This window comes from Pimephales promelas, chromosome 12, assembly GCF_988280905.1.
Source record: "Pimephales promelas chromosome 12, fPimPro1.hap1.1, whole genome shotgun sequence".
Classification (NCBI taxonomy): Eukaryota; Metazoa; Chordata; class Actinopteri; order Cypriniformes; family Leuciscidae; genus Pimephales; species Pimephales promelas.
The window spans coordinates 32247230-32270692 of NC_142780.1; the positions used below are offsets into that span (position 1 = coordinate 32247230).

The following is a 23463-nucleotide window of genomic DNA, read 5'->3' on the forward strand; positions in this document are numbered from 1 at the left end:
TGTATAATATAAGTGATAAATATTTACTTGTTAAAAGTTGGGGGCATTAATCATTTTAAAATACTTAAAATATTCAGCAAGGGTGATCAAAAGTAACAGCAAATACATTCATAATGTTACAAAAGATTTCTATATCAAATACATGCTGTTCTTTTGAATTTTCTATTCATCAAAGAACCATGACATATGGTTCCCACAAAGATATGAAGCATCACAACTGTTTTCAACATTGATAATGATAAGAAATGTCTCTTGAGTAGCATATTAGAATGATTTCTGAAGGATCATGTGACACTGAAGACTGGAGTAATGATGCTGAATATTCAGCTTTGCATCTCAGAAATAAATTATATTTCATAATATATGTTTTACACCTGTCCATCTTTGCATTTGACTGCAGTCTCCAGCAAAAGCAGTTTGTCGACTAGTTTTTTTTATCTGTAAAAAACACAGCTTTTGCTAGAAACGTATGGCATATGCAAAGATGGACTGTTATAAAAAATATCGATATGCTATTCTGTTATTCATTCTTGCCGCGGGGTCAGTAAAAATTTTGGCAGGGGATTAAAAGACCTACTATTGGCTCAACAGGGTCAGCAGGGAAAAAAATCCATATTGTTGAGCCTGTGATATCTGCATGCATGATTTCAAACAGTCAATATGATCGAGTGCTTTTGAATTGCAGATGTAACACTTTCTTATTTAGACATGACATCCAGCATCAGTGTGCTCTCTTATCACTGCTCGGGATCAAAGGTTTTCATTAAGATGGTTTTGTGTCTGTGAAAAATGAAAGTGATTGGAGTGATAATATGATGTGATATACAGCAACATATTGATGTCATCTTGTCATGTCTCATTATGTGTCAACCCGAAGGAAACAGTGTTGCTGGAGTTGCTATTTCAAACCTCAAAAGATTTAATGTGGTTCCTAGTAAGCCTGTCATTGAGGTTTCAAGACGTCAGAGAATCAGAGTATGAGACAATTATTGATGTACAGCAAAAATACCGATCAATAAAATGAACAACATTGGCTCATTTAAAACTCATGGCTCTACCTACAATGTAGGTCCTACATTTTTGCAATTCACTGCAGTTTACAGCTGGAATGAACATGACAGTAAAACATCAACAACTTGTATTATTTTTCTCACAAATGATGATTACAGGCCAGGGACAGATCATTGATACATAAAGACTGATTTTTGTTCGGTTCCTTACACAGTATAACACTTGATTTGTAAACTAATACATTTTTGACTTTCACATCACATAACCAGCTCCATATGTATGTCTTTTCTAACATAGTAAACTTACCCAGTGGCTCAGCATTGCACTTGTGATGCAGAGTCTGTGAAACGCATGATAAAAGAGCTCAAACACTTGTTGAGGCAAGCTAAAATGGCTTGGCCGCTTCAGAAAAATGTTTTTATCTCATGTTTTGCAGCCTAGGCGCATTGGAAAAACATGCCTTTGGCAACACTTCTCCAAAATGACATTACGTTGCATCTTGCACATTTTGCAATACTTTCAAAGTTAAATCTGAAATGGATAAATATGGATTTGGCAACGTTTTATTGAGTTGGTTGTACATATTGTGGCAGTTCTGAATTTAAATGTACGGTGAATGTCGCTAAAAGGGGGATGGTGTATCGTGTCTGAAAACGACGTACCACTTAAACTTAAACATAAACATATCTAAAAGAGATGAACATGAACCTGACAATGTTTTAGTACATTACTTATAAGTATCGTGGCACTTCGGAAATGAAATATCCGAACTGACTTATGAGGAACATTATATGGAAGCTTGTTTCCGCCATAGAATGAAAAATATAAAAGGTAATTGCGAATTTTTATCTCACAATTCTGACTTTTTTTCTCACAATTGCAAGTTTACTTCTCGCAAGTCTGACATTATTTCTCAGAATTGTGAGATGGAAAGTCAGAATTGCGAGATGGAAAGTCAGAATTGCGAGATATAAAGTCAGAATTGTGAGTTGTGAAGTCAGAATTGCTAGATACAAAGTCGCAATTGCGTGTTATAAAGTCATAAATGCATGATATAAAGTCAGAATTGTGAGATTTAAACTATTCTGAGGGGGAAAAAAGATTTTACCCTTAGAATTGGCCTGATAACTCGCAATTGCGAGTTTATATCTCACAATTCTGAGAAAAGATGTCAGAATTTCGACATATAACCTCGCAATTATGTGTTATAAAGTCAGAATTGTGAGATGTAAACTCGCAATTATGAGAAAAAAAGTCAGAATTGTGAAATAAAAAGTTGCACTTCTGTCTTTTTTTTTTCTCAGAATTGCGACTTTATATCTCCCAATTCTGACTTTATATCTCGCAATTCTGACTTTATATCTCCCAATTCTGACTTTATATCTCGCAATTCTGACTTTATATCTCACAATTCTGACTTTATATCTCCCAATTCTGACTTTATATCTCGCAATTCTGACTTTATATCTCCCAATTCTGACTTTATATCTCGCAATTCTGACTTTATATCTCACAATTCTGACTTTATATCTCCCAATTCTGACTTTATATCTCGCAATTCTGACTTTATATCTCCCAATTCTGACTTTATATCTCGCAATTCTGACTTTATATCACGCAATTCTGACTTTTAATCTCGCAATTCTGACTTTTTTTCACACAATTCTGACTTTATATCTCACAATTATGACTTTATAACACACAATTGCGACTTTATATCACGCAATTCTGACTTTTTATCTCACAATTCTGACTTTTTATGAGATATAAACTCGCAATTGTGAGAAAAAAAGTCATTGTGAGATAAAAAGTCACAATTATTTATTTTATTTTTATATTCAGTGGCGGAAACAAGCTTCCATAACATTATGACTTCACAAGAACTGAAAGAAAGCGTTGTAGTCCAACCGAGTGGTTCGTTGTAGCTCTTGAAAAGGGGATTCTGTTTAATGAAATGTCTCCTTTTGGAGTGGACTTTGAGCTTTGTAACCTTGCAGATCTTTTTTTTATGCTCAAATAGCAACATTACACACTAACCAAAGTTAGGGAAAAAAGCATAATAGGACCCCTTTAAAATCCATGACTTTGGCATCTTGGCAAATCCGAGCACAGTTCATAGGGATATTAGTCATCTCTGTAGGCGAATCTAAGTGTGTAACTGAAAAATATTATGTTAAGCTAATTTGCAATCAATTTAATCTCTGCTGTCAAGAAGAAGCAATTGAGTTATTAAAGAGATCTCACGTGGGATTTTTCTCTCCTACGGGCATGTACATGAAAGAAGCACTAAAAATTAGCAGTCACGTCTCATGCTTTCAGCTCCTTATGGAGATGTGCCGGCGTGGAGCAAGAGGTCCTGTCGGGAGACGGTTGACCCCAGCTCTGCCGGTGAGAGTCAGCATGAGCATATGGAGACGGGGCCGGTCTGTGGTCCCGAGCCAAGAGAGATGCACTGACAAATGGAAGTGGTCTTAAGACCTTGGTGACGCTGCTCTAATCTGGTTCTCTCACAGATGGCACACACTGGCACGTCGTCACAGGGCACACGGCACTTTCTCAGTCTCCCACGTACTGTGAATAGGCAGCTTGAAAAGATAATGGAGTTTTCTCAATTCTGTTTCGCACTATTATGAAAGTAATAAAGAGAATCTCTTTAATATCTCATTTTTTTCTTCTTCTTCAGGACAGCAATAGGATTAGATGGAGGTCGAATGGAGGTTCTTCTGCTTCTCAGATTATAAAAGATCCCAGTTACCGAGATTTCAGGGGTTGTGTGCCATTCAAAATGCCTTTTATATTCCAAATAAATTTGACATTTTGTGGCAGGCAAATAGGATACAGCATTGCTTGATGAATTTCAGTTTAAGGAATTACAAATAAAGTTATTTGAGTGCATATGATGGTAATTAGAAGTGTTTGTTAAAGAGCAGGGTTGAAGTTTGAAGGTCTATAGCTCTAACAGAGAGTGAGAGCGATACATAGACTTTTGTGGACCGGGGTGGGTATTTTCTATGTTGACTTTCTTTTAATTGTTATTAAGTGAATCCCCCCTTTCTGTCATTCCAATTCAACTTCCTCTGGGGTGTGGCTAATTCATCTTAAATTCAAGTTTATTCATATTTTAAATTCACCTTATTTTGTAATTCATGTTTGTCATTTTTATTAGTTTATTTTTTTATTTAGCTTGATTTTTATTTTACTTTTTTGTTTATTTTACTGCTTCATCTCAAACTTATTTAAGTAAAGTGCCAAGGATTCAAGTTTTTAATAGTTTGTTTTTGTTTTATTTTAGGTATGCGTGGCGGAGCACAGAATGGAGTGAGTGCCGAGTTGACGCGCTGCTCAGCCAGCAGGACCGGCGGCGGGGGAATCAGACTGGACTGTGTGGTGGAGGTGTGCAGAGCAGGGAAGTGTACTGCGTCCAGACCAATGCAGAACTGCTCAGCTACACCAATAACAACACAGGCAAACAAGGTACAGGCTTCTATTTAGACAATGTTTAATTACAGAAGTATGCCATTTTTCAGACATGCAAATTTTTCTTTTTGAGAATGTGTTCAGTCCCAAACCGTGAAGACTGACTATCCTGAGCTGTGATTATAATAATCAGAATAATCATATTGATTTTATTATAATAATAATTATATTTATTTACTTCAGGCTTTTAAGAGTCCTCCAAAATGTGCCCACTAGCAAAACATCTCCCAAATAACATTCAATTTTGTGATATAAAGATGTGTTCATGGCATCAATTAAAAAAAGATACCATTTTTGACAAAGCTTTTATGAATCCATTACAGAATCTTTATAGGTTCCATTTGACTCCATAAGCGACTATTTATAAGTTTCCTTCCTTCCTTCCTTCCTTCCTTTCTTCCTTCCTTCCTCCCTTCCTCCTTACTTCCTTCCCTCCTTCCTTCCTTCCTCCCTTCCTCCTTACTTCCTTCCCTCCTTCCTTCCTTCCTCCCTTCCTTTCTCCACCCCTTCCTTCCTTCCTCCCTTCCTTTCTCCACCCCTTCCTTCCTTCCTCCCTTCCTCCCTTCCTCCCTTCCTCCTTACTTCCTTCCCTCCTCCCTTCCTTCCTCCCTTCCTTTCTCCATCCCTTCCTTCCTTCCTCCCTTCCCCTTCCTTCCTTACTTCCTTCCCTCCTCCCTTCCTTCCTCCCTTCCTTTCTCCATCCCTTCCTTCCTTCCTCCCTTCCCCTTCCTTCCTTACTTCCTTCCCTCCTCCCTTCCTTCCTCCCTTCCTTTCTCCATCCCTTCCTTCCTTCCTCCCTTCCCCTTCCTTCCTTACTTCCTTCCCTCCTCCCTTCCTTCCTCCCTTCCTTTCTCCATCCCTTCCTTCCTTCCTCCCTTCCCCTTCCTTCCTTCCTCCCTTCCTCCTTACTTCCTTCCCTCCTCCCTTCCTTCCTCCCTTCCTTTCTCCATCCCTTCCTTCCTCCCTTCCGTCCTTCCTCCCTTCCCCCTCCCTTCCTTCCTCCATTCCCCCTTCCTTCCTTCCTCCCTTCCTCCTTACTTCCTTCCCTCCTTCCTTCCTTCCTTCCTCCCTTCCCCTTCCTTCCTTCCTCCCTTCCTCCTTACTTCCTTCCCTCCTCCCTTCCTTCCTCCCTTCCTTTCTCCATCCCTTCCTTCCTCCCTTCCGTCCTTCCTTCCTTCCTTCCCTCGTTCCTTCCCTCCCTCCTTCCTTCCTTCCTTCCTTCCTTCCTTTCTCCCTTCCTTTCTCCCTACCTTACTTCCTTCCTTTCTCCCGTCCTTACTTCCTTCCCTCCTTCCTTTCTCCATCCCTTCCTTCTTTCCTCCCTCTCTACCTTCCTTCCTTTCTCCTTCCTTCCTTCCTTCCTTCATTCCTCCCTCCCTTCCTTCCCTTTAAGAGTCCTCAAATAATAAGTAATTAATAAAATTACTATTATTATTTACATTTTATTTTAAAAAATTCCTCTAAGAACAATGTAAATACTACAATAGAGTACATGGATCTCTCCTTTATGATCTTTCTCTTTCCCTACCTTCTCTGCCCATCTCCCACATGCATGTATGTGTGGAAATCTCTTACTCTGCTGTATATATTGCATCAGCATTTCTTTGCATGCTCTACGCACACACACACACACACATGCCATCACTTGATTATTGGCCCACCCATCTTCATAGAAAATACCTTTTTTTTATCTCTCTCCCTCCTGCTCGCTCTTTTGATGCTCAGAACTGTATGGTGAGCACATTGAAACTTATCGTAACGCACATGTCCCCGCACATTAGAGCAGACGAGCGCTGACTGCATGAAAAGCTCTGGTTAAAGAACCGCCATTAAAACAGGCCACTGGTGGAGCTACGTATGCTGGGAAATCTGTGTCCTTATCAGCGTGGTGCAGGAGATGTCTGGCTTCACTGGGGGGTAATCTGTGCCACTGACAGCAGATACATGAACGCAGACGCTGCAGAAAGTTAAAGGGAAAATGTGCTGGAGCTGATGGAGTCATGATGTTCTCGCCCTGGGAGGGTGTTGTCAGATTCAAGATTCTTTGATGTGATGAAACCTTCATCAAACCTATCTGGAACAGTGATGCTCATTTACATTTTCTTCTAAGAATACAACATTGCACTTGTAGCACGAACAGAACGTTATTTCCCTCAGGTGGCCTCACTGTCTTAAAATCAAGAGTGACGCATGAGAACTTTTCTTATAATTTGATTTTATAAAGGAACCCTTAAAAGTTTCATATGATGCCTTAAGTGAATATTTAGTTAAATATTTAAAATATTTTAGTTCGATTCAATTCACATGTATTTGTATAGCGCTTTTCACAATGCACATCGTTTCAAAGCTGTTTTACAGAAAGCTCCATTTGATTCCATATTAGAAATGTACTGTCTGAATGAAAGTCAATGTGATGCCTTAGTACCTTGAATAAACTGCATTCAAGGTACTAAACAAACAAAACAAACAAACAAACCAAGAACAAGAAGAATGGCATGGACAATTTGGTACTGTTGGTAAATGGCATAACGGGGTTTGCTTCAACTGAATATTTCTCCATCACTTGCCAAATGGACAAACATTGACAGATAATTCACAATGCTTTCTGTTGTTCTGACAGATATAAAAGTAAGTTGTCTGGTCTATTGCATTTCATGAAGAAAATCGAGATAATTTGAAACTCGACAGAGAGGTGTGAGTGATAATATAATGGAAAAAACAAGAGTTTTTAATATTTTACCGACAGGTAAGAGTAAAGCATGATGGACATTGTACAACCTAGTCCATCCGGATGACAGAAAATGCTTTGATGCCTTTATGCTGCTAAAAACGTAAATGTTTTTGATGACATTTCAAAAGTGGCTGTTCATTGTCATTATAAGTATATAATTTTATTGTATTTGTTTTTTGAGGGCTCTTAAAAGGTTGAATGGGCTTACATTCCCCCTTATCTGCGGCTTTTGATGTCACAGCGCAGGATAGTTAAAGTTTACCACCTTATACCTTGCATTTTGTATAGTCACAGTATAGAGCTCATAGTGATAATATTTGTTTTTGTCCCTCGAATAATGCTTATTAGCAGTAGTTCGCTAGAGTTGGTGTTTGTGTGTTTTGTAGAAGGTCAGTCTCCAAATGGCCAGACGCCTAGTGTCCCTCCTCTCCTGTCTATCTCCTTTGAGATCTCAGGTAAGATTTTTAACACCTTTAAATGAATATTTTAGGTATTTTTCAACTGAATGTAAGTGTACCAAAGTTGTTTTGAAAGTATACCAACACTTGATTGTGTCGTGATTACTTTCTTTATTTGAAAAAATTGTCTTTTTTTTAACACATCTCTTTGCCTGAGGCATGGATACATATTTTGTTTGCATAGTGTGTTTACTTTCTGTATTTTTGTTAGTCTTTGTGTCCATGGAGAGCTCATTACAAGCGTAGATACTGATGCAACACTGTGTTTTAGTCAACGCTCTCCTTTGGGCACCAGACGAGTGACAGAGATTGATTGGTGATGGCTGTCCTTACAGGTTCTTACTTTACACTCTCAAAAAAAAAAAATTAGACCATTCTACGTTTGATTTCATGGGCTTTATAACATGGGGCAAAGCCATATCAATAATTTGGATACAATAATATGTTTTATTCAGCAAGGACAACAGTAAAAATAAAGATATTTGTAAATTTATATATTTAAATAGAACACAGTTATTTTAAACTGTAATAATATTTTATTGATATGTCAATAATATCATTGAGAATATAAATGCAGCATTGGTGAGCATATAATACTACTTTAAAAACATTTTTTTTTTCAATCTTACCAACCCCAAACTTTTGTATTTTAGTGTATAGCAAGAAATAACAAGGCCACCTTAGGTTTTTCATCTATTTTCAAACAGTGACCAAATCATTCCCATGCTTGGAGCTAAGCCTGTCCGCCTGGGTTTGTCAAAGCAGGCACAAGACCACAAATTTGGATTAGACAGAAAGTTTGCACAGAAGGTCTAAACTCTAGACCATCTGGCACGTAAACAAGGACAACCTGTGCAGTGTTATGCTAACTCAGATGACATTACTCTGAAATCTGTCTCTCCGTTAATTTCGGGAACATGCGGCACTAGAACAGTTGAATGGAGTACTGTTATTCCCCATGCTCGGTTTCCAGTTCAATCAATTTTTTTGGAGGTCTGTGGCGCAGTCAATCTTCTTGTACTATTTAGTTCACAATCTGTGCACATTTCTGTGAACATTTTGTTTAGGAAGTCTCTAGAGAGCAGAACTCACCACATATCAGTATGAGAGAGCTCCATGATAAGAGTTTACCTTGCTTTGATGCAAACGCAGCAGTCATGTCACCTGTCACCCATCAAGCCGACAGGAAAATCCTGTGTTAAATCATTAATGTATCACTCTTGTTTATGTTTTTGAGTTTGGATTTTATAGTTTCATGCATATTGAGTCCAGACAGGATTTACATAGTTTGTTCATTGTCTACATTCATTTTCATCCGTCCATCTATCCATCCATCCATTCATCCATCATATCCATCCATCCGTCCATCAAATCCATCATATTCATCTATCTTTCCATCCGTCCATCCATCCGTCCATCCATCCATCCATCCATCATATCCATCCATCCGTCCATCAAATCCATCATATTCATCTATCTATCCATCCATCCGTCCATCATATCCATCCATCCGTCCATCATATCCATCCATCCGTCCATCTATCTATCTATCTATCCGTCCGTCCATCTATCCATCCATCCATTCATCCATCATATCCATCCATCCATCCATCCATCAAATCCATCATATTCATCTATCTGTCCATCCATCCATCCGTCCATCCATCCATCCATCCATCCATCCATCATATCCATCCATCCGTCCATCAAATCCATCATATTCATCTATCTATCCATCCATCTGTCCATCATATCCATCCATCCATCTATCCATCCATCCGTCCATCTATCCATCCATCCGTCCATCCATCCATCCATCATATCCATCCATCCGTCCATCTATCCATCCATCCATCCGCCCATCTATCTATCTATCCATCCATCCATCCATCCATCATATCCATCTATCCGTCTATCAAATCCATCCATCCCTCCGTCCGTACATCCGTCCATCCATTCATCCATCCATCCATCCGTCCACCTATCCGTCCATCCATTATATCCATCCGTCCATCCATCCATCCATCCATCCATCCATCCATCCATCCATCCATCCATCCATCCATCCATCCAATGATTGAATGAATTAATTGGTTAAAAATGCATAAATTTATAGTTAAAGTGCAATTAAATAAACGCTTTATTTAAAATAAAGTCTATTTTGGATGTTTTCTTTCCACTGGTCTGAAAAAAAAAAAAAACTCTATGAAAAACCAAATAGGCCCAAATCTCAAAATGGTTTTGCCTGTATTATTAATTTTCTTCTTCTTTTTTCATAATTATTTTATTAATTTCATTTCATCATTTATTATTTTTTTAAGATGGTTGATAACAGGAAATAAGATCAATTTAGTCAAAATATTTAATAAACAAAAATCATGTGCATTCAAATTGTGGTCAGATCTGTGGAGATTCTGGTTTTCTTCTGTTTTTCCTTTGCTGTGATGCAACTGGGAATGGAGATTCTTCGGAGCATGTTAAATGTTGCCATTTGTTGTTTCCTGCAGTTACATAAACCTAATTGTACTCCATGTGTCGTCTCCATGTGAGAGTCTTATTGCAGTGTTTTAATGCGTGTGCTTATATGCATTATAGCATCACAACCCGTAGACGTTCGGCTCTGCAAGGGAACGTCTCCAAGTACCACGCAACTGTGTCACATCCCGTGCCCTGTGGAGTGTGAACTGTCCCCGTGGGGCGCCTGGGGGCTCTGCACCTTTGAGAATTGCGCGGAACGGGTCGTGAAGAAAGGTAAACATGGCTGAAGCAATAACAATAGTTATATGTTAAATGTTCAAATGCTGAGACAATGTTTTACTGAGCTATTTTGCTGAAAACTGACTTACTGGGAAACTTGGATACAATATTTCCAGAATACAATATTTCCTTTTGATGTCCCCATTATCTTATATTATTGGTCCAGGATGCTGCATTGCAGCATCCCTACAGCAATTATGGATCAAAAATGTCTTAAAATTTTGATAAGAACAGTACATACCCGAAGCACAAAGATAAACTTGAGTATAACCGCAAAAGGTAGACCTTGGTACTAAAGCTAACATGTGAATCTCACAAAAACCACATTAGATGAAGGTAATGCATTTGTTTTACATTTGAATTGGTGAAAACTAGTTTGATGATTTGTGCTAATTTTATGGCATTCTAAAGTGTGGCTAAATACCACTGGGGATGGTGGCAATTAATAGTTTATTTCATGTTTATTTGCAGGTTTCAAGTTCAGACGACGCACAATCACTAATGACCCCACGGGTGGCGAGGGGAACTGTGCTCACCTGGTGGAGGCCATCCCGTGCGATGATCCCAGCTGTTTTACCTGGCAGCTGATCAAGCTAGAGGAGTGCATCCCTGAAGAAGACATGGACTGCGGAGAGGGAACTCAGATTCCACAGGTCCGCTGCGTCAACAGCGAAGGTATTAAACACATATGAGTTACAACTATTAACACAGGATATCTATATAAATCGGTGTTGGATATCTGAATCTGTGTTGATTCAGACGGGATTGGGATCTCTGTAGTGGTGTTCGATTTTTGAACAAATCATTATTTTAAGCCGGTAAACAGTCGAGGTGGTTCACGGAATTGAACTGAATCGAACTTTAGTTCCAGGGTGATGACGCAAGACACTCACGCTCATTGTGCAGCACAGAATGAGCCAATAAGCACGTCCAGATGGGTTATTGAACCGAAGAACCGGTTCGAAATGAACGAAACAAATTCAGGCAGAGTCAAAAGTCAGATTTTCGGTCATGTCCGACCCAAATGAGCTAGTTCTTTGCTGAGGTAATCCTTTTAATTCCAGCCCGGTCTCATCCCAAGGCGACGCTTTTGACATTTCGTCTACATCCAACGCACATGGCACCCTTTAGCGTCAATATGAGACGCAGGTATATAAGGACCAGAAGGCGCCTCCTAGTGGTCTAACCCTAACCCTACCTCAGACCTAAACCTACCCATAACCGAACAAACTCTGTGCGTGTTATATTGACGCTAAAGGGTGCCATGTGTGTTGGATTTAGACAAAATGTCAAAAGCGTCACTATATGATACCCTAGGATGAGAATACGTTGTTTAATCCCTATATTCAGTTATTTTTGCGTCTGTTATTTGCATCTAGTTTTTTGTTTTTTTTGGTTCAATAACCCATTTGGACATGCTTGCTGGCTCATTTCTGCTGTGCTACGAGCATGAGTGCTACATTTTATGTCATCAACTAAAGTTCGGTTCAGCTTGATTCTGTGAACCGACTCGGCTTTTAAGAACCATTAGTGCATGCATCATGAAACATGTTCAGTTCAGACTCAATACAGTCACTCATTAATCACATATCTCTGTGCAACTCTGAAACCTACAGTATAACTAGTTACATATAAATAGAGCTTAAAGGGGTAGAGAAAACTAAAGGAAAATTTGGCATCAGGCCATCCAAGATGTTGACGTCTTATTTTCTTAAAGGAGCAATGTGTGATTTTTAGCGACATCTAGTGGTTCGGTTGCGAGTTTGCACCAGGTTTGCACTAAGGGCTCAGCCCACTGCTCACCCCTCCCTTTCGAAGAAGCTACGGTTGCTTAAACGGGACAAACATCTCGACGGCTGAGACAGCAGAGAATAGCCAGAGTAAGACAAGAGTGTGTAACATTGTCACTGTTTCTGTACCACAGTACATTATAAACCACATCATGGATACTGTTTACAAAGCCATAGTCAGGTGAGGATCAAGGGTTTTAATATATAATTTAATAAAATAATAATCAGCTGATTGTCTCACAAACGTAACCAGCAGCACATTTATCCCCACATACTGTAGCAAACCCATAATACAGCGAGGGAGCAGCTATATATTTTTTCTAACAGGGTAGTAATAGTTTAGCTGGCTAATATGAGCTGTTACTGTGGCTGAGCTGGGACGCGTCTGCATGAGTCCAAAGGTCGGAAGTGCGCGCGCTGTTACAATCATGTCATCTCCGCATCCCATAGATACTATTTCTTAAATGTTACTGCACTTCATTTTATTCTAAATAGTTTTAATTTACTGTATTTTATTTTTATCATAATTTTTATTTTTCATTATTTCTTATTTTTTATTCTAAACTGTTTTAATTATTCTGATTTATTTTGATTATTTTAATTTCTTCTATGTAAAGCACTTTGAATTGCCATTGTGTATGAAATGTGCTATATAAATAAACTTGCCTTGCCTTGCCTATTTACTACACACAATAGGCTTTTTTCTCTGATTTTGAAAACTCTTCGTGATCGACTTTAGTGATCTAAAAGTCTGTATCGACGGGTTAGTGATTCCTGTAACGTACTGTTTTACGGTCAATGACATGAATACTAATCATCAGCTGTCTCACGAACGTAACAGCACATCTATCCCCAACATAACAAACCTATAATACACAGAGAGGGAGAACTAAGTTACATGAAACAATCCCAACTACATATTTTACACCACTCACAAGGGAAAAGTCACTACTCACGGAGTGTAAGGCTAGCTTCCAGCTTTCCGCTACTTCTCTTTCAAGGTAGTGATGAAACGCGTTCTGTAGCGCTGTTTGTTCGCGTTCGGCTACGGTAGGAATATGACGTCACAACATGGCGACCTTCATAGAAGGGGATTCCCGCGGTTATGGAGCTATTAATGTCTCATTCTAAGGTAATAAAAACATTACGGCTAATTAAGTAAGTTCTTTATACACCACTGAAAACATAGTTATGGATGTCATATTGCATTTCTGTTAATAGATACTCAATTTATTTACACATTGCACCTTTAAGTAGAACTGAACATTATTTACAACATTATTAGCTGTAATCCACAGCCACAGCAAACGCTCCTGACCGTGTTTATGGCAGTCTGGAGCGCGAGCTTACTGTCAAATAATTGACTTGCCATTGCATTATCACCAAGTACTATGGTTTCAGCTATATCTTTTTCACATTTCTACTGAAGAAAAAATCTGGGATTGCCTAAATGAACAGCATATTTTCATTCTATCAACTATCCCTTCAGGAAAACTGCAACTGGAGCACACTCTTCATTTCTCCGAAAATGCTAAAATAATCTCTTGCATGAAGCTTGCCAGGTGATTATACCGCCAGTAGATTCCCAATTGTGTTCAGACGGCTTCAGTCAAAAGTAGGATTGATTTGAATCCGGTAATTAGCCTCTGGATATTCAAGCTATATCCTGAAGAGGGGCATATATATCTAGTCTCTCAGCTGGCATGTCCGGAACATTTCCCTTCACAGCTGGAGCTATTTACAGGGTTAAAGCTGCAGAGAGCGGAGGAGTGTGAACATGATGCTAATGGTGATCGCGTCCTCCTCCAGCTCAGCTGCTCAATAAAGACAATCTCAGATAGCTGGAGAGACACTTGTGTATTTGACCGGCTAAATACTTGCACTCGCTCATAAATTGACGTTCTCTTCAACAACAGCGTGTTGAGGAGGTACTCTTATCAGTGTTTACTGCAACAATATTTAGAAATATTCAAAGATTTTAGGACAAATTACCTCGATTTTTGAAAGAAGCCAAAAATCTTATGCTTACCCATTTTCAGCGTCATTACTCCAGTCCACAGTGTCACATGATCCTTCAGAAATCAATCTAATATGCTGATTTGCTGCTCAAGTAATGTTTCTTATTGTTTTCAATGTTGAAAACAGTTGAGCTGCTTTATTTCTGGCGATACATTTGTGTCTGATAACATTTTTAGGATTTATTTGAAATTTGTATTACATTAAAAATCTATTTACTTGATCAATTTTAAAATGTATGCATCCTTGCTCAAGAAAATTATACATTTCTTTCCAGAAAAATACAGAGATTCTTACTGACTTAAACCTTACGATAGTTTATATAGAGAAACTGAACACATCTTGAGTCAGCTTGGTATCATTTTTGGCCACTTTTTGGAGCCTTTTTTGCAACGAGAAAGATCTAGCGCTTGGTTTGGTGTTTTATCTGATGTAATGAAATTCACAGTGTGGTACCAAATGGATTGGTTGAACCGATTGGCGAAACAGTTTGAATCAATCTCCTGAGTCTGAATTGTAGATTCACTTCCTCCTTGATTGGATTGAATGACTCTGATCATTAAACCGGATGTTGTATGTCCAATCCAATATAAGCCAGAAGCCATTTATGTAATGTGTACTTTAAAAAAAAAAAAATGCTACTTTGATTGAAATCAATCAGATCACTTACTAGTTGTCCACCTGACAGCAGGAAGTTAAAGGTGAAGTGTGTAATTTCTTCACCACAATAGAGACCCCAAATGAAATAATGACCGTTTTCGAAAAGGTTTTCTTGGGAAACTCCCGCTGTCTGCCTTTGCTCGGGTAAACGGATGGATTCACTCTGTCACTCTGGCGGTGCTGTGCCAGGATGCTAACACAAACAGAGCAATGTTTTGATAGGCACAGAGTCACAGTGTTCTGACAGGCGTCTGACAAGCCCCTGTATCTCTAGTCTAATACAACTTGTTAGTTTTGCTAAATACTCCATGTTCTCGAAATGTTGAAAGCGTTATTGTTGTTGCTCATTTTAACTACAGTGCAAATGATCTGGGATAACGGTCATGAGTGATGTTTGATGGTCATGTCTAAAATTGTCTTAACAAATCATTTTAGCGAGTTTTGTGGTCCAGAACTGTCTGACCGATATGTAAAATGACCAGTTACAGCTTGGTTTTGTTTTTATGTACCATTTTGAGCAGATTTATCTGAAATAGCTCAACATTAAAGAAATAGACGTAACTCAACATATTCTGTCTTTTTCAAATACTTGTTTCTAATGTGGCAAAGTTTAGCTAATCCATTAAAGGAGTAGTTCACTTAAAAAAAAAACTTTGCTGATAATTTTCTCACCCCCATGTCATCCTAGATATCCATGTCGTTCTTTCTTCAGTCGAAAAGAAATTAAGGTTTTTGATGAAAACATTCCAGTATTTTTCTCCATGTAATGGACTTTAATGGGAACCAAACGGTTCAAGGTCCAAAAGACAGTTTCAGTGCAAACTGCAAACTATTCAAAGGGATTTAAACAATTCCAGACGATAAATAAGGGTCTTATCAAGCGAAACAATCGCTCATTAAAAAAAAAAAAAAAAGTTTAAGTTTTATAAGCTCAAATGCTCGCCTTGCTCTGTTCTGTGATGCGTGTTCGTGACTCTCCTGTTCGAACTCGTTTATCAAAATAACGAATCTTTTTTCGTGTCATTTGGTTCATTCAACGAACAAAATGAACGAACTTATAAAACTTATATGAGCTTATAAAACTTAAATTTTGTTATTTTGTCTTTTAAATGAGCGATCTTTTCGCTTGATAAGACCCTTATTCATCATCTGGAATCATTTAAAGCCCTTTAAACAGTTTGCAGTTTGCACTGAAACTGTCTTTTGGACCTTGAACCTTTTGGTTCCCATTGAAGTCCATTATATGGAGAAAAATCCTGGAATGTTTTCATCAAAAACGTTAATTTCTTTTCAACTAAAGAAAGAAAGACATGGATATCTTGGATGGCATGGGGGTGAGTTAATTGTCAGCAAAAGTTTTTTTTAAAGTGAACTACTCCTTTAATTCTTCCTCTTAAGTGCTCATAGCAACCGGGTAGTTTGCAAGTTCTTTGTTTCTTTGCTAAAACGCATCTGAGAATCAAAATGGATGATTCTAATGGAAGTCTCAATGGCCTACCGTCAACTGTATGGTTACCAACATTCTTTAAAATATCTCTCACTATGTTCAACAGAAGAAAAAAGCTCATACAGGACTTGAACAGCATGAGGGAGAGTCAGCGATGACAAAATGTTTTGGGTGAATCATCCCTTTAAGGCAAATGCTGGAGAGTTTGACAAACAGACAAACCATCACTGACTCTACAAGGAAACATCTGTTGTTTTCAAGAAATCCCACTGTCACATGACTACTGTCATTCAGAATCTGCTGTGTGGCCATGTGACATGACGTCTATGAAATAATAATAGAGTGCAATAATGTTCTTTAGCATCTGCCGCGTGAGCAATCGAAAGCCCCCGTCTCGCCATAACCTGCCTCGCTGTAGCCGCACGCGGTGGCAGATTGATTCCATCACGCACTGATTAAAATTGATCTGCTACTTGTTTTATTTTTACCAGGCAGACTTGGCATCTGCTTCACTCCGACAGCCGGAGAGTGACGCGTACAATATTGCTTCATGGCCATGGTTCTGACACAGATCGATGTAAATATTGTATCGCTATCTGCTACAAGCCAAACTTGGACTGTCCCTGCTTTTGATAGAAATATTTATTGGGTGTTTGTGGTTCAGTGCGCAAGCAGAGAGAGGTTTTTTTTTCCTCCCCAGCGTGTCACTGTGCTAAAGCCAAAACCAAGCTGATACTCATCATATTTGGCTCAGAGTAAAAGATATGGTAAAAACCCTTGAGAGAGCCTGTGCGTGGTAATGAATGCTGCCAAACAAGAACACGCTGACAATTGCACATGTTTTGTTTTTGCCTGTCCCTCAGAACCATCTGTATGATTGCTTGCTACTGTTTTTTTAGGATGGCACGGTTTCAAAATAGGACAACAGATTGTTTTGAAATGCATTAAAAGCTTGTCTGGGTGAATCATATTTTGCCTAATTTTGGGTCCATTAACATATTTTGCCTTGTGACTTTTATTTTCATGACAGTTAAATACATTTAACGCCCAAATTTCCATTGTACGGAGCCCCTCTAGTCCCACTTTGGTAAAAAAAAATTAATTATAACTATCTTGTGGCCTCAAGATACTAACTCGTGGCCTCAAGATACTAACTCGTGGCCACAAGATACTAACTCGTGGCCACAAGATACTAACTCGTGGCCTCAAGATAGTAACTCGTGGCCTCAAGATACTAACTCGTGGCCACAAGATACTAACTCGTGGCCACAAGATACTAACTCGTGGCCTCAAGATAGTAACTCGTGGCCTCAAGATACTAACTCGTGGCCACAAGATACTAACTCGTGGCCACAAGATACTAACTCGTGGCCTCAAGATAGTAACTCGTGGCCTCAAGATAGTAACTCGTGGCCTCAAGATAGTAACTCGTGGCCTCAAGATAGTAACTCGTGGCCTCAAGATACTAACTCGTGGCCTCAAGATACTAACTCGTGGCCTCAAGATATTAACTCGTGGCCTCAAGATAGTAACTCGTGGCCTCAAGATAGTAACTCGTGGCCACAAGATACTAACTCGTGGCCTCAAGATAGTAACTCGTGGCCTCAAGATAGTAACTCGTGGCCACAAGATACTAACTCGTGGCCTCAAGATAGTAACTCGTGGCCTCAAGATAGTAACTCGTGGCCTCAAGATAGTAACTCGTGGCCTCAAGATAGTAACTCGTGGCCTCAAGATAGTAACTCGTGGCCTCAAGATAGTAACTCGTGGCCACAAGATACTAACTCGTGGCCTCAAGATACTAACTCGTGGCCACAAGATACTAACTCGTGGCCTCAAGATAGTAACTCGTGGCCACAAGATAGTAACTCGTGGCCTCAAGATAGTAACTCGTGGCCACAAGATACTAACTCGTGGCCTCAAGATACTAACTCGTGGCCTCAAGATACTAACTCGTGGCCTCAAGATAGTAACTCGTGGCCACAAGATACTAACTCGTGGCCTCAAGATACTAACTCGTGGCCTCAAGATAGTAACTCGTGGCCACAAGATAGTAACTCGTGGCCTCAAGATAGTAACTCGTGGCCTCAAGATAGTAACTCGTGGCCACAAGATACTAACTCGTGGCCTCAAGATACTAACTCGTGGCCTCAAGATACTAACTCGTGGCCTCAAGATAGTAACTCGTGGCCACAAGATAGTAACTCGTGGCCTCAAGATAGTAACTCGTGGCCTCAAGATAGTAACTCGTGGCCACAAGATACTAACTCGTGGCCTCAAGATACTAACTCGTGGCCTCAAGATACTAACTCGTGGCCTCAAGATAGTAACTCGTGGCCACAAGATACTAACTCGTGGCCTCAAGATACTAACTCGTGGCCTCAAGATACTAACTCGTGGCCTCAAGATACTAACTCGTGGCCTCAAGATAGTAACTCGTGGCCACAAGATACTAACTCGTGGCCTCAAGATACTAACTCGTGGCCTCAAGATAGTAACTCGTGGCCACAAGATAGTAACTCGTGGCCTCAAGATAGTAACTCGTGGCCTCAAGATAGTAACTCGTGGCCACAAGATACTAACTCGTGGCCTCAAGATACTAACTCGTGGCCTCAAGATACTAACTCGTGGCCTCAAGATAGTAACTCGTGGCCACAAGATACTAACTCGTGGCCTCAAGATACTAACTCGTGGCCTCAAGATAGTAACTCGTGGCCACAAGATAGTAACTCGTGGCCTCAAGATAGTAACTCGTGGCCTCAAGATAGTAACTCGTGGCCACAAGATACTAACTCGTGGCCTCAAGATACTAACTCGTGGCCTCAAGATACTAACTCGTGGCCTCAAGATAGTAACTCGTGGCCACAAGATAGTAACTCGTGGCCTCAAGATAGTAACTCGTGGCCTCAAGATAGTAACTCGTGGCCACAAGATACTAACTCGTGGCCTCAAGATACTAACTCGTGGCCTCAAGATACTAACTCGTGGCCTCAAGATAGTAACTCGTGGCCACAAGATAGTAACTCGTGGCCTCAAGATAGTAACTCGTGGCCTCAAGATAGTAACTCGTGGCCTCAAGATAGAGTTAGTATCTCGTGGCCACAAGTTACTATCTTGTGGCCACGAGTTACTATCTTGAGGCCACAAGATAGTTATAATTAATTTTTTTTACCAAAGTGGGACTAGAGGGGCTCCGTATTATTTTGAATATATTTGTAAAATTGTTAAATTGGAATATATTTTTAAATCAATGTAATATTTAACTATAATAATGAATATTTAGTATTTTAATGTGCTTGAATTAAAGGCAATACAACAAATACTACTTTGATGATGTACTGTATGACTAAATAATAATGAATATCTTTTTATTTTTTAGCATTACAGTTATCAGATTTAATTGCATTACTTTATTACGAATAATGGGGGAAATGTACCCCCATATAAAAATGTAAAAATCCTTAAAAATAGGCTTGAATTTCTGACCTACATGTGAGGTTACGGTCAAATCCACTTACGCCAGACGTTACGATAACATAAATTATGAATTTGGAAGTGAAAATTGGTCAAAACCCTCTGGTACTCTGGATTTATTTTTAAATACTGTTTAACAATTTAGATTAAAGGCATATATAGTTTCAACTTTCACAGATGAAAATATTTTCATCAGCTCAACTTGAACATGTTGCCCTGGTTTTCAGATGCATTAACAAATTAGTTTTACAGCATACACAGTAAAAATAATCAAGCTAATGTACATGAAGCCATCATGATAATATTTCTGGATAATGGCTGATTGCAGCCAAGCTTAAACCTACAATACAGTAACAGCTATTACATATATTTTTTTGAAATACTCGTTAATGTGCAAAGGTGAACTATGAAGGTCAACATGTAAGGCACTAGAAGAATGGTTGATGAATTTGAAACATGTTGTTGACACCATGTGTTGTGTTTCAGGTTCAGAGGTGGAGAAGGAGATGTGTGCGGATGCGGTCTACCCTGCACCCGTGTCCTGTAAGGTTCCCTGCCCTAAAGACTGTGCTCTCAGTCTCTGGACTGAATGGTCCACCTGCTCCCAGACCTGCTCCAGCAAAACCGCCGAGGGCAAGCAGATGAGAACCAGAGCCATACTGGCTTACAATGCAGGAGAAGGTACAGAAAATATTACATGGGGACTTGCATGTTTTCATTTCAGCAGTGCTAAACTCACACAAAATCCAAATCTAAATATTAAGTAATATTGTTATTTATATTTTATGCATTGAATACATTGTATACATATATGTATGTATGTATATATAGGGCTGTGCAAAAGTTAATTGCGATTAATCGCATCCAAAATAAAAGTCTGTGTTTACATAATATATTTGTGTGTGCTGTATATAATTATTTTGTATATGTAAATACCTATGCATGCATGTATATATTTAAGAATTATTTGCGCTTAAATTCTGTATATATGTATATATACATAATCCATATTATATAAATATAAATATTTTATACATGAATAATAACACATTTTCTTAAATATTTACATGCATGTGTGTGTATTTATATATACAAAATAATTATATACAGCACACACAAATATAATATGTAAACACAGACTTTTATTTTGGATGCGATTAATCGCAATTAATTTTTGCACAGCTCTAATAAATATATATAGTTATGTTATTATTATAATTATAACATAACTAAATATTTATGTATATTATAAATAGGGATGGGGCCGATCCGATCCAGTATCGGTATCGGGACCGATACCAGCGTAATTCACGTATCGGATTTTTCCGATCCAACCTGCGGAGAAATCCGATATTTATGATCCATGTCTGCGCTTTAACGTTGTCTGCTGAAATGACTGCAAAAGGGATTCCCCGGGGCTGCTAGTCTGCTAGCTGGCTGCAAACTGTGGAATGGATATTCTGAACGGAGGTGCAGCTCAATCATAGACTGTAAAAAATAGGGCTCAATGAGACACAGACCCCTACTCAAGAAATCCATTCCGCAGTTTGCAGCCAGCTAGCAGGAATAGGATAGGATTGAGCTACCAACATGTTCGCTGTGTGGAAATACTTCACACTGGAAACACCGCAGCAGAGCAAGACCGCAAAATGCAATGTTTGCAAAGCCGTATTAATTAAACTATTTGTCTGTGATGCATGTTTGCAATTCGCAGAAGAGAAAGAGAGAGATCTCTCACGCAGTCCCACAGCACGCACAACACGACAGCCCTGCTTAATGAGTGACGACAGAGGAAACGTAGCCTGGTTATATCTATGATATTAGTCTGATTTCCAAAGATTAAAGAATATATTGAGGTAAAAAACCATTAAAAACAATAGCCGCATTCTGTCTAGCCAACTTTCTTCCCATCGCGGCGGTGCGCTGTCATTTCTCCTTAATACTAAAACTTTAAGACAGAATCAGCACGATCTGTGATTGTTGTAAAATGCAGGCTCTGCTGTTGCTAAATTGCGGGACACTTTTAATAATAAAGAGAGCTATTAAAAGCACAAAATTTGCGCAAGAAATGCTGTTCCCAATGCGCGCGCGCTCCGAAACAGACTGCAACAAGACAAGCAAATTATAATCTGGGCTTCATATGCGCGTCTAAACGATCAAATGTAGCCTGCACAAGAAAAATGTCAAACCGACCGGCTTGGAGATTAACACTTAAACCGTTTATGTCTAAAATGAACGTAGTTATGGAAGTAGTTGGGAGAAAATATGGTGCATCAGTAGATATGAAATCTGAACTCGTTCTTAAAGGGGCAGCAGTATAAATGTGACGATTGCGACATTACTGAGAGTCAAACAACAAAAGGCAAAGAGAAAATCACTCACAGCTCTTGAATGAATTACTTCAGCTCTAATAAGCATAAATCTATCTATGGTAAGCTTTGCAGTGCTATTTTACTTTTGATTACTTTATTATAATTCTTTTTAGACCGTACCTGAATAATGTTAGTAGACCTTCCTGAAATTAAAGCACTGTGTAGGCCTGTATAATGTGTATCTTTGTTTAATTGTCTATCTATTGTTTAATATATATACTGACATACATACGCACATATCATCCTTGCCTGTAGAGAGGAGTTTATTTCAACATCATATAAAATCAACAATAATGATAAATAATATTAAAGCAAACACAGCTCTGGTATCGGAAAAGTATCGGTATCGGCCGATATCCAAAGTCGGGTATCGGGATCGGATCGGAAGTGAAAAAATGTGGATCGGTGCATCCCTAATTATAAATATAATGTATATTTATCAACTTACTAATTGATTATCATGCATATATTATTAATGTAAATATGGCTTAGAAAAAATAAGTTAGTTGTGAGTAAAGCTCCAGCATCATTTGCGCATGCCATGGGATGTGGTCCAAAGTGTGACTTAAGAGTCTAATTACTCTTCTGGGCGACTGTAACAAACTGACTTGCAAAAAGCTTGTGATTTTCTATGGTCTGTAGTGCATGAGATTAGCCTAAAAAAAGCTGACAGGAAACTGTCAAGGAAAGACTCACACAAGGGCAGAATTTCTCAACCTAAACCCGTCTGAGATTCTGATGGATGGCTCCTCGCTCTCGCAGAAACGTCACATCACCGAGAGTCAGTGTTCCAAAACTCTTAAATCCACTTTATCTGTTCCAGCCGGGTTTAGTATCGGTTTACACGAGTAAGCTTCTGAGGTAGATGGTGTTCAAGTACAAGTCAAATACAGTTCACAACCCTGTAGTCTGATGTATTTCAGAAGAAAATTCAACAAATCTGATTATTATCCATCAGGAATGAAGCAGGTGTTAGATGCCGGAATGGAAGGCTTACGAAAATAACAGTCTGAATGTTTTTAACCCTGTAAAATCTGACATGAAAATAGTCAGAATAGTTCTTTTTTTATATATATTTTTATTTATTTATTGAACCTTTAGACAAAAAAAAGTACATCAAGCTTTTATGGCTCAGTGAGAATATGGAGCTCATACACCTCAAAAACATGAAACTGAGTAAAAATATGCAGTTTGGTGCAGCTGCTCATATTTCTATGTAAAAACTTAATAATTTGATAGCTTGTAAATCTATCTAGTAAATCTAGATTTG

At 38.8% G+C, this 23463-nt stretch overlaps 1 protein-coding gene across 1 annotated transcript in view; it reads left to right on the plus strand.

Moving 5' to 3' along the window:
• The window catches only part of thsd7ab (thrombospondin, type I, domain containing 7Ab), a 124869-nt gene that overhangs the window by 46951 nt on the left and 54455 nt on the right, over positions 1-23463 (plus strand). The window contains exons 4-8 of the mRNA XM_089118011.1: positions 4304-4485; positions 7606-7674; positions 10273-10428; positions 10906-11109; positions 20308-20502. Coding sequence (XP_088974137.1) covers positions 4304-4485; positions 7606-7674; positions 10273-10428; positions 10906-11109; positions 20308-20502 — 806 coding nt within the window. The remainder of the gene's footprint in view (positions 1-4303; positions 4486-7605; positions 7675-10272; positions 10429-10905; positions 11110-20307; positions 20503-23463) is intronic.